Source organism: Zeus faber, assembly GCF_960531495.2.
Source record: "Zeus faber genome assembly, chromosome: 16".
Classification (NCBI taxonomy): Eukaryota; Metazoa; Chordata; class Actinopteri; order Zeiformes; family Zeidae; genus Zeus; species Zeus faber.
Genome location: NC_137202.1, coordinates 2,843,857 through 2,856,088, shown reverse-complemented (window position 1 = coordinate 2,856,088; position 12,232 = coordinate 2,843,857). Strand labels below are relative to the sequence as shown.

The 12,232-nt window shown below is 45.3% G+C and overlaps 1 protein-coding gene across 2 annotated transcripts; it reads left to right on the top strand.

The window, feature by feature from the left end:
* Nucleotides 1–2,769: 2,769 nt before the first annotated feature.
* On the top strand, nucleotides 2,770–10,172 carry slc25a28 (solute carrier family 25 member 28). Of its 2 annotated transcripts, none has more exons than XM_080016240.1 (4): nucleotides 2,770–3,240; nucleotides 6,197–6,425; nucleotides 7,708–7,764; nucleotides 8,362–10,172. In XM_080016240.1, the coding sequence occupies exons 1-4, from the start codon at nucleotides 2,899–2,901 to the stop codon at nucleotides 8,937–8,939; spliced, it is 1,206 nt and encodes a 401-aa protein (XP_079872366.1). In that variant the 5' UTR covers nucleotides 2,770–2,898; the 3' UTR covers nucleotides 8,940–10,172. The 2 variants fall into 2 exon arrangements, with proteins under 2 accessions (XP_079872366.1, XP_079872367.1); XM_080016241.1 differs by having other exon boundaries at nucleotides 2,859–3,240; nucleotides 6,197–6,319.
* The last annotated feature ends 2,060 nt before the right edge of the window (nucleotides 10,173–12,232 follow it).

The window sequence follows — 12,232 nt, the reverse complement described above, 5'->3', positions numbered from 1 at the left end:
TTGGGAATTCCTTTTTTGTTATTCGGCTACCGATAAGATTCAAGAGGTTTATTTATCGCATGCATACATACGTTCATACATTTATGCAGTAAAATGTAATTGCAACGCACCCGGAGATTGTGCACAACAAGCTGTGCGTAATCGACACGGAGGCGCTCGCACAGGCGACCACAAGGACCCGCCACAATCGCGAGTCTGGGTTATATAATTATGTAATAGTATTAATAAGTGTGAAATAATACCTTAGTCTTAATCTTTAATACCTCAAAAACATTAACTCAAACTACTGTATATGTTTCGGAATATTCTGTTGAATTGATCGTCTTTTGCTTGGGCATTTGATATGGTTATTTGAAACGTTCTAAGACATAATTGAGTAGACTTAATGACATAGTCTATTTAAATCCACTTGATTAACACATTTCTCCTGTTAAAATGGAATAAGAATTTTATCGCTGTATTATTAATATTATAGATCACATTCCTCCTTTACTTTAAATTCACATATTATGTGAATATGAAGTAAAGTGAAATGTGAAGCTTTGAGTTTGAGCTTGTCATTACCCAACTATACACTAGATGGCGGAATAACCCCATGAATCATTTGTTAAGCCTGGTGGCTCTGAGGTGAAACTGAGGTGGAGCTGAGGTGGAGCTGAGGTGGAGCTGAGGTGGAGCTGGCTGGTGACTCATTCAAACTGCAAAGTTTACATCTACAATATCTGACTTCATCCTGGAACGAATTGTATCAACAAAACTGTATCACATGGTGTAAATATTATTACATTCTATGAATGTGTTCTCTTACTGATCTGCATGTCTTATCCGATCTTATCTTTCTGTCTGCCTGCTTGCCTGCCTGCTTGCCTGCCTGCCTGCCTGCCCATCTGCCCGTCTGTCTGTCTGTCTGTCTGTCTGTCTGTCTGTCTGTCTGTCCATCTGTCTGCCTGCCTGTGTGTCATTCTTTGACTTAGTCAATTTTTTTTTGTGTGCAATTGTGCCTGGACCTTTTTTTTTCCTTTTAATGGGTTCTACAAGTTGTTCTGTTTTGTTTTGTTTTGTTTTGGCATTTAGAAGACTCACCTTTGGAAAATATGAACCATGTTGCATAAAGTTCAGGTACAGATCATCTTAAGGGTACGTTCTACGGCCTATGCTGAGAGTTTCAAACTGGCGTCTGGACACAATAAGGTGTTGTGTAGTGCTGGTTGCTGAATATGTCTGATAGGTCACTCTAACTGTTAAGTGGTCCAGTTAATGCACTTTAATACTTTAAGAGGCAATACATCATGCTGCTGCTCTGGACAGAGGGGACGGGGGGTTGTCTGGAAAGACTGCGGTTCAATACGGAAGGAAGGGTGTTTACGTGTTGGAAAAACAGCTAAACACAGCAGAACATAAATTGGTTATTTTCTCATTTTCTGTTGATCCACAGTAGAATTTTTACCATATTTTGCTTAGCTTGTGTAAAATAACTCCCAGGGCTTGTATGGATCGACACTTTCTGTGGCGAGAGGGATCAACGCCGGGCGTTATTTGGGATCTAAGGTTTCCCTGCCAGACCCGATGCTCCTCTCCCCCTGGCGTGTTAGAGTAGCATTAAGTCCAGGGAAGAGCAATGACCCAGAGACGCCGTCGACTTGCTTTTCCTTGAGGGACGTCTGTGGACAAGAGCCAATCAACCTTAACCAGATCAGGAGCTGCGGATTCTGTTCTTGTAAGCAGAAATTAACACTTCGTTCCCCTTGGTCGGCAGAAATTCAACACTGGACCCCTCCGAGGCCCTCCCAGGCAATAAGCGTGGAAATTTGATTAGCCTTGCGCGGCGCCGGACCAAAACGGCCGATCGCCTTACTTTGTGGAGAAATCAGCTCATTTCCCACCAGACGGAGGGGTCCAGCGCTTTAGATGTTTGGACAAGAGGCATTTATCTGATGGCCCCTAGAACACAGCATCTATGTACTACTACTATAAACACTACCACCGCCGCTGCAACGACTCACTAGCGTTACAACACAGAATAAACACTTTCCTAATAATTAACTCAGAATTTGAATGAAATGTTAACGAAGCGCCAAAGGGTAAATGTCAACGTGGCGCTTGCACTTTTACTGGAGGGCTTCTTCTTGTGTGAACGCCGTCAACATCCAAACTTTTACAACATCAATTTTTTTGTGTGTCAGGGTATCTGTGAGTAAAGGGTCAAAGTACGTCCTTCATCACTGGCTGTGGGCCGTTTGTGTTTTTATGCAAACACATTGCTGACCCACGTTTACCACAAATCGTGTGCACATTTCCGCTGTCTCGACATCCGTTTCCAAACAGATTATTTTGGATTAAAGGCCAAGGTAAAAAAAAAAAAAAAAAAAGGCATTGATTCAAACGTGTGCATTCCACAAACAAATTGTCGTGAAGGAATTCTATCATTTTTGTGAGAATTCCATTCCCAACTCAGAGCGATCGGTTCTGCTGACTCTTGCTCACCGGAAGTCCTCCCTCGTTCAAACAACTGAATCGATCGGACGAAGCGTTTGGAAAATCGAACGACTCTTTTTTCCTTTTTTTTTTACTGAGTGAGTCGTCAAAAATCGAATCTCCAAAAAAAAAAAAATCGAACCTTTCGACGCTACTTCGGAGTGACACACACGTCGTCCAATGTCCTTGATGCGGACGCGTCCCCGCGGCCAATCAGCGCCCACTTCCTGCGCCCGGATCTCGGCTGACGCCCCTCCACGCTGCTGCAGCCGCCGCTGTGTGTGTGTCCGCCTTGGCCTTGGTTAGAGGCGGGCTGGGGAATGGCGTAGCGAGCGACCACCTCCAGGGAATGCGAGACTCCGACGGTCCCATCGAGACGCCCCGGGATCGCGCTCAGACACTCGCCGCGGCCTCCGGCTCCCGATGGAAGCGGATGGTTTTGTAAGGAGGCGCCGGATGACTGCGGAGACGGCTGGCGGTGACTCCGGGGTCGCCGGCGCCTCCGCCGGGACAGAAGTTCGATGGCTCGGGGGTCGGTTTTGGGGAGTTTCGGAAAGTATCGTGGGCACTCTGACCCCCCGCATCGGGGCCGAGGCAGAACTGCAGGCTGTCCACTACTGTTGTGGCGCACAGGGCCTAACGGACGACTCGGAGCCGGACTACGAGGGGCTTCCACAGGGAGCCTCCACCAGCACCCACATGTTGGCCGGAGCGGTGGCCGGGATCATGGAGCACTGCCTCATGTTCCCTATCGACTGTGTCAAGGTAGCAATGCTAAGCGGCTAGCAGGCTACGTACAGCTCATGTACACCAGTTTAGGGTCCCGGTGGCCCCGTGTGTTATGCAAATGTAACATGGTTATTTAACGCAGGGTGTCTGTTAGCACCGCCGGGTTAGCTCGATGCGAGCCACCCAGCGAAACCCAGGGCAAGGTCACCCAGATCCAGCTCGCTAACGGGTCAACCAGCGCAGTGCTGGCGCGGTTAAACCGTTAGCCGGCCCGCGGTCAGGAGAACAGCCGGGTCACGGTCTAGAACGTCCCAGAACCTGTGTTTTATTTCCTTATGTAACGTGGAAGGTCCCGCTAGAGCGACCCACCAAAGGTAAAACAGCCCGGAAGGCACCGCCGTCACGTGACGCGCACTAACCTGTTTATGACCCGACGCACGCACGCACGCACGCACACACACACGCACACACACACACACACACACACTCTGTCAGTTTATTCTCATTCTAAACAGCGGCTTTGTTTACACCAAACGAATTTGTTGATCAAATACAAAGCACTGAATGTTGGGAAACTGGATATGATGGTCCATCTGTCCCCAGTCTTGTTTACAGCCCTTTTTCAAAGTGGGTGAATAGAGCTCTGATCCAGTGCTTTTTGATGTCCAGAACCGATTTGTTTGCGTTTGAATCCACCAGTGTTTGAATGTGAGGCGAAATTGTCACCTGTGTGCCGTCCATTTACCATCAACGCTCTTTGATCGCATGGAAGACGTACTGTTTTGAATAGGTCCAGTGTCATCATGCAACCCCTGTAGTCGGTCGCGGGGCACTTTATGTTGCCCGCCGTTGCCCGGAACTACCATTCAGATGGATATCAGTCAGAGAGCATTGGCTTTCATTGCCGTAGCTGGTGCGGTTTCAGGGTTGGGAAGCGTCTTTGCTCTGCTACACAAACGCCATTTGTTACGTCCGTGCTGTGGTGCCGGTTGTGATGCACGGATGTGGCCTGGCGAGGGTGACACCTGCGCGGTCAGCTGCGGTTGTCAGTCTGAAAAGCCGGACTTCATCCATGTCTCGTCCATCTGTTGGGTAACACTGCTCTGTTTGTAAGAAGCATGGGCTTGCGCCAAATGTTTTATTTCACGCCATCCCGGGCCTTTCCTCTTCGTCAATTGCTAAACACGGATAACCTGTCGGATGTGTCACTCCAGGTAATAGATTGGCCCTGATTATGATCGGCTACCAAGAAGTTCTGTGCTGTAATGCAGGATAAATAAAACATAATGGATAAATATTATCCTGATGTTCTTTTGTAGAAGTGTCATGAAATTCACAACAGTCTCAGTGTGACTCAGCATTTTGAGATGCGTACCCTGCAGTACGGCATAGAGAGCCATATCAAGGGTGGCTGTTTGTTTGCCCCCCCCCACACACTAACACACACACACACACACAATAGGTGACATGTGAATACATGATTGGTTCAGAACTATGTTAAGCGGTCACCTCTTATCTTGTGTGTTCACAGATTAAAAAAAGAAATCGGACACAACGTAAACGCCAATCTTGTGCCAAAATAGTTATTGTAGCACCCAGTTGCGCTATTGCTTTGTGGGGAGATGATTGACATATTATTTTGATCCAGTGCCGAGGTCCCTGTCTTGTTATGGACACCCCTACATCAGAAACCCACACCTGGAAAATAATCCACTTCTCTATGTGAAAGCTTTAGTGACTCCCTGAATCACCTAAGAGACCCGGTGTAATCGGACTCAGCCGAAATTAAATTGTGGAGGAATCATCACTTGAGCCCGAAGCGATTTACTGAATTATTTTTTCATTTTTCAAGCTTCGAGGAAGCTCAATCTGGGTAGAGCACCGCTACCCATACAAGTATGTAATGGGGCTGGGCAATAATATCAGTATAATATTGCTATCATGGTGTAAAACTACATATCGTCCTGGATTTTTGGTATCGTAATATTGTGGTATAATTGAATACTAGTTAAATGTTGTCTTAAAGGCTGCACTACAGGAAAGCAGTTACTTTATTTAAACTTCATAGACTGTTCTAACCAACCCCTTTATCTCATCATCAAAATATCCACAACACTGATGATTGGTTCTCATAATTCTTGAGGGTAAATATGTTCGGAAAGCAGCACCAGTAGTCATCCCCAAAGTTGCCGTATTCGTCCAAAAGAACATGGTGGTAGTGATTGTCAATATCGTACCGCCCTAATCTAAATTGTTGATCTCCCGTCTCCCACCAACACTAAAACAACAACTAAGTTTGTCCCGTCAGTGGAGCTTTATTTTGGCCTTGCGGTTGGTTTATCATCAAACAGACCCTCTCACCGGGTCTCAAGGCGACAGCCAAATGGAACCCTGGACCCATAGAGCTGATCCAGAACGCCATCCTTTTGGATCATTCGGAAGAGTGACTTGGCGGAAGTCTGCAGAATCCTCCTTGTGATCTTTGCGAGTGGCCCCCATTCCAGATTCATGAGGTATTTGTCTGGTGACATCCCTTAACACCACGCTCTGTATTTTGTGTGGTGAGGGAGTTAAGTTATCATCTTATTTCCCTCTGGGTGAAGTCGTTAGGTGTTTGCTGAACCCCCCCCCCCCCCCCCACGGGAATCAATAAACTCTTTATCTTATCTCACCTGGTTTAGGAATTGCCTGGATGTTTAACAGCTTTAACTGAGTTAAAAATGACTCTAATCACCGTGACTCCAGATCACAGGACTGATAATTGTAAAAGTTCCTCATTTTAACACTGAAATGGGAGGGCGGAAACACAAAGGAACTTTGGAGCGAGCGTCAATAATAGTTTTGACAAGCGCGCCTATATCTTCATGAATGTTGATTTGGTGACATGATGTGACTTATGTGGCCCTCTCAGCTCTCCTGCAAAAGTTGTCTTGGATCTCAATGGGACAAACCTGATTTTAAGTTAAACTTACAACCATCTCCTTTATTCCAGACCCGCATGCAAAGCCTTCAGCCCGACCCCGCCGCCCGCTACAGGAACGTGATGGACGCTCTGCGGCGGATCGTCACCACCGAGGGAATCTGGCGCCCGATGAGGGGGCTGAACGCCACGGCGGTGGGGGCGGGCCCCGCCCATGCGCTCTACTTCGCCTGCTACGAGAAACTCAAAAAGACTCTAAGTGATATCATTCACCCAGGGGCTAACAGTCATTTGGCTAATGGTACCAAAAAACATACATACACACATGCAAACAGTATTGTGCAGTTGTGCGGTGGATTTGTGGGCCGTGAGTTCACCATGAGGCGGGAGGATGAAACTAGGGCACGATTCTTATCACATCATGCGCTCCAATCAATAGGATCTCCACAGAGCTGCTGATTCAGCCCGTCTATATATAGACCCAGACAGCGGTTGACTGCTTCTAAAACTTTGACAGGCTCCAGGAGAGGATAGGTCAGGACTACAGTGTAAGGTTCTGGAAACCTACTTTTTGTGTTATGTGTAAAGCTGTTGCTGGCTGAAAGAATTGGGACGATGGTAAATATACAATCGACTAGTGGCCCTGTTTTAACACCGTGGCCAAAGCTACAAAACGCTAAGCAGTTTTGCCAGATGTTCAACTTGGAAAACTTGCTTCAAGTGTCAACGTATTCCTTATGTCATGTTCTCCCTGCTCTCTTTTCCAGTGTAGTGGAAGACTGGGTAAGTGCTCTTTCTGCCGCTCTTGTCTTTTTATCCACCTGATGAGCTTGTACTAAAGATCTGCACACAAGTGATGGAGGGCCTCCATCACTAGGTGTCTCTCTCGTGCCTAGTTTTAAAGTTTGGACCCAAACGGGTGTTGTTTCACCAGTTTAAGCCCTTTTTATTCATAACGTGCACTCTGATGGTGCCAGGTTGGATCTCAGTGGTAAGGCAGTGAAGGAGTGAATCTAGCTGGAGTGATGTGTCCCTATATTTACCATCAGATCGTTTCAGAAGATAGTGCTTCTATACTGAAATAGTCATTGGTTGCTGTCAAGATTGAACATTTTTTATTATCTATCACATGATGACAGAAAATTGTCTTAGGTTAGGGGCTCACAACAACCTGAAAACATAACACCCATGAGAGACTCACATAAAATGACATTTAAAAACAAACGGGATAAAGTGGATAAAACAAATTGCACTACAATATAACAAAACAGCGAGTCGCTCTAAAAGAGGAGCGAGCCGCAAAAGTGTCAGCTCATGGATCCCAAAGCCATGAGCCAGTTGTCCCTTCCCCTGTCCATTTTCTTTTTTCTCAAATTTTAAAATGCTTTCATTGATAAATCTTTAAAATTTTGGAGAAATTAAGAATTCATTTTAAATTTGAGAAAAACTAAAATATATCGGTGGAACAAATTGAAGAAAGATTTTTAAGTGGAACAAGTGACTAAAATCTTAAATATTTTCTTGTGTGTGCATTGTTACTCTTCTACTGGTGTAATTTTTGACATGTGTCTTGTGTTTTTCAGGGCTCGCTGGTTGTGTGGCCACACTGCTTCACGATGCAGCCATGAACCCAGCTGAAGGTGACAGCGAATGTGTGAAAATGACAAGAATAGAAAACATGAGAATCTTGTCCCTCTTTGCTGGTTGTGTTTGTCCATGTAATAATAGGCATTAAAAAAAAGATTAATTTCTTTCAATGGCTGGACGTGGCATTGACTGGACTTGGGCTTAGGCCTTACTCAAGGGCCCCCCTGGCCTTGGGCAAGCAGCGTGTCGGACTCTTTTCCTCCGGCTTCCTCTCGTCCACCTGCTCATGCGTGTCTACAAACACTCTGTTTGCAGCTGTTTGGATGCAGTGCAGCTGCCTCACGCTTTTCCACTGTCAAAATGCTTCCTCTTTCTATTAATTTGCAAAACTATATATATTTAGACGCCTCATTACAAAATAAATCCTATGTGCTTGCCCTTACCTTAGGTTTCAAAGCTAGGGAAAATGTTATTTTGGTATTACAGAAGGTAGATAGGATAGATGCCTTTTTAAGTTTCCTTGTCACTCACTAATTTCCATTTTTGTTTGTTTTCCTCCCCATTTCCACGGTACCGTTGGTGTACATACTGATGTGCAAATCCGGCCTTTTCCTCCGTCCACGTGTCTCGTCTCCACCACCTCCTCCCAGTTGTGAAGCAGCGCATGCAGATGTACAACTCCCCGTACCGCGGTGTGCTGGACTGTGTGCGCGCCGTGCGGCAGAAGGAAGGCACGGCCGCCTTCTACCGCAGCTACCCCACCCAGCTCACCATGAACGTGCCCTTCCAGGCACTCCACTTCATGACCTACGAGTACCTGCAGGAGCTACTCAACCCCCACAGACAGTACAACCCCTCTTCCCACATGGTGTCCGGGGCCCTGGCCGGAGCCATCGCCGCCGCAGCCACCACACCCCTGGACGTGTGCAAGACTCTGCTCAACACCCAGGAGTCACTGGCCCTCAGCTCCCTGTCGTCCAGCCCTGGATCTGGCCCTGGCCCTGGCTCTGGCCAGGCCGCCCACAGACACATCACAGGTCTGGCCCACGCCTTTCGGACGGTTTACAGGCTGGGCGGCCTGTCGGGCTTCTTTAAGGGTGTCCAGGCCCGGATCATCTTCCAGATGCCCTCCACAGCCATTAGCTGGTCGGTCTACGAGTTCTTCAAATATGGAATCACCAAACACCAGCATGAGAGGAGGATGCCGCACAGGGAGGTCGAGACGTAGACGTCCTCTCTCTACTGCCATATCTCCAGCTACGAGTCTCCACTTTAATCTCTCTCTCTCTCTCTCTCTCTCTCTCTCTCTCCAGAGAAGTGATCAATACGCACATAGAATCTAACCACTACCACATCAGTTGCCCCCCCCACACACACGAAGCCAATAAGGAGGAGCACCGCTCCATATGCAGCTTGGCCGATTGTGTTCCTGTTATTCCGTTGAGTTGATCTATTTTTTTCCCCCCCTTTTTGTTTCAAAGTATTAGAGCATCAGTTGCGTTGAATTAACCAAAAGTTTTCACAAACACGACAATGAATGTGAAGAGGTGTTAGAGGGTAGCTGTGAGTTGGAGAGACGCCCAGCAGGGGGGGTAGTTTTGCTTGGTTAACCTCGTCCTCAGACCTATAGGCTTTAAAGGCCCTGCTGCTCTCCACCAATCAGAAGCACGACTGTGAAATTAGAAATATCTTACTGGTTCTAGGTCCAGACCCCTCTCTCTAAAATCCCGAAAGTAGAACTTTGACCTCTATCGAATGCCTCAGAGCAAGATTCTCTCCCTCTAATCGTTGTAAAACATTTTAGCTTTTGGCTTGAAAATAATTTGTTGAAGCTATTAGGACAGGGTCTTTCTTTCTAAAACTGAAATTGTCTTGACTTGGACATTTGAACAAAATCAATGTTGATTTAATCCAATCATGTTTTATAATTTTGTGAACCGTTATTGCCCTACACATTAACCTGTTGACTTGCATTTGCCCAGATACCTGGTGAGCGCCAACAGATGAAATTAAAATGACCAGAAGTGAATCACATGAGTTTCTAAATTAAAAAAAATAAAGATAAAAAAATCTAGTCTTCTGTCAATGTCTGAGGATTTTGAGAATTGAATTCATTGTAGAGAGGATTAATTAAAGTCAAATCTTCCAGATTCAACATTTAATGTCTTGTACGGAGTAATGAACATGGGCAAAATAAGGATGTGCATTTCCATCGAATATTCAACCAAATTCATCAGCTTGGTGGAATAACACGCCTCCATCGTATAACATCTCTACTGTACAAGCGTAATAAACAGAGTATAACGAAAATGTAAACCACTGGGAGGAGTCTGTGCCTCCTGGCAGGATGCCAACATCAATGGAAGTTGTTGATATTCATATTGATAGATGTCCTTGTCCACTGCACCCTGATCAATAAAGAGTGAGCGGTGATCCATGCTGCTCACATACTGGAACCGTATTTTATTTTTGGGCTGTTTCTTCCATAAGGATCTATGCAAGCTGTGTGGAATCCAATCCTTCTAACTGCTTATCCCTTTAGTTTCAAAGGTGAAGGGTGTGAGGGGTTGGAGGTCTGCACCCACACCTGGTGTGTGTGTGGGTGGGTGGGTGGGTGTACTTTTCAGGTATTTATAGTTAGAGGCAGGTACAGTTGTTTGGGCTTAGATCTCAACTTCGACCTCTTAGAAGGAAAGAAAAACCCAATCTTTTCTGACACATGTAAAACAAACAGACAATCAGTCAATTGTGTTTGAAAGAACATGCAGACACAAGAAAGGTCGACAGTATGTGATTTTTTTATATATTCTAATTACCCGTTATTCTAAACAGGACACTGGTTTCACCCTGAGTAAGGTGTCAGTCAAGCTTGGCAGTTTTCACTGCCAAATCTATGCAAAAGATTATAAGATGCAATTCGTAATCATGTCACATCTAGAGTCCAAATTTGATTTCATGGGTAGGTGTCAGGTCTAATCCTCACCTTGAAAAAGCTTTCGCCTTTGTTAACTGCATTGAGTGAGAGGTCATCGGCACAGTCAGTCTGGATGAGTTTGGATGATTATTTTATCTACTCGCATCTTTGTGATTAGAATTAACAATCTATTAAAGAGGTGATGATCCAGTTTAGATTCACAATGACATCTGGAACACCAGATACTACAACTTAGCTCAAGTGGAATTTGTAAGTGAACTTCAGAGACTATTACATGGAAGGGATGATACAGTACATGTTAAATGTGAGTAAATGTCAGTAAAGGTTCGTTTTGGTTTTTTTTGTTTTGTTTTTTAAGGCTTAACATGTTTGCCTCACTGGACTGCATTTGAGCAGAGTGAGAAGTTGCAGCGGAGTGGTAAGTTTCTCCGTAGTGAAGCGTTCAGTGAGGTTGTTGCTATGAACAGTTATAAATGATGGGAACCAACATTTTAATAAGGCCTGGGTTGAAAAATAGCAAACCATAAAAAAAGTAATACTCCGGTTTTGAATATAATATTTTTCTTGGGATATATGAAATAATTGGAAATACCATATAAACTGAGAAATATTTCATGTTTGTTTCACTCCATTTTACCCCGTTTTAATTTTTGCAATATTTTCAAGAAACAATTTAGAAAGTAAAAATAATTGGTTCTTATATTTTTTCCATGAAATATCTGATATTTGCACAAAGGTTACCTGATGCAATGTATGTGTTTGCAATCAGTGAAGACCATTATGAATGGTAAGAATTGACACTGATCAATACTATGTAAACAACCGAAGATCCCCTGATCAGAACGAATAACTGAATTGCCGTTTTGGAGAATCAGGTTTTGTAGGACAGTAAAAAAATGCTTTCACAGCACAAGGCGCGGAGTGATGGTTTCAACACACACACACACACACACACACACACACACACACATACACACTCCATGCACGCCTTGTCAAAAGCCCAACACCTGTTCAAACAGGGATCTGTAAATGGACCTGTTACTCTCTTTCTATTGCTCTATCGCTCTTTCTCTGTACTCTCCTTCTGTGTGTGTGTGTGTGTGCGTGTGTGTGTGTGTGTGTGTGTGTGTGTGTGCACATGCCAGTGTGGCCACCGATGCTGCACTGCAGGGCTTCTTTAGGAGGCTCCACTGTCCCAGTCGTGTCCACAGCTTTTCAGTCGAAAATCTCTGGTCAGAGTGGCCGAACGGAGTCAGTTTGGGCAATAGAACTCGCACCAGCAGCGGGGCCTAATTTTGGGCCAGGGCATAGGCATTCGGGGAACCCGGGGTGCAGACCATTACATTGGACTTCATCATCTCCAATGTAGACAGTTGTCTTTTTTTTGAAAACCACTGGGGAGAACAAGGTGTTTGTTTTTATCAGGCTCAAAGTCTTTGTGTACCTGCCTCATGTACTCGAGTGGTTGCACAGTTGGATTTTCAAAGTTTCCTTGTCACGTGTTTTGGCCTTCACTGTAGCAAAACAAACAGAAAGGAGGCCAAGACTTTGTGCAGGTGTGTGTGTGTGTGTGTGCGCGCATGCGT

Bases quoted from the DNA above. Each gene is read 5' to 3' on its own strand.
- slc25a28 (XM_080016240.1), top strand. From the start codon at position 2,899: ATGGAAGCGGATGGTTTTGTAAGGAGGCGCCGGATGACTGCGGAGACG. The intron at 3,241-6,196 runs GTAGCAATGCTA...CCTTTATTCCAG, and splicing joins TCCCTATCGACTGTGTCAAG to ACCCGCATGCAAAGCCTTCA. The intron at 7,765-8,361 runs GTGACAGCGAAT...ACCTCCTCCCAG, and splicing joins AGCCATGAACCCAGCTGAAG to TTGTGAAGCAGCGCATGCAG.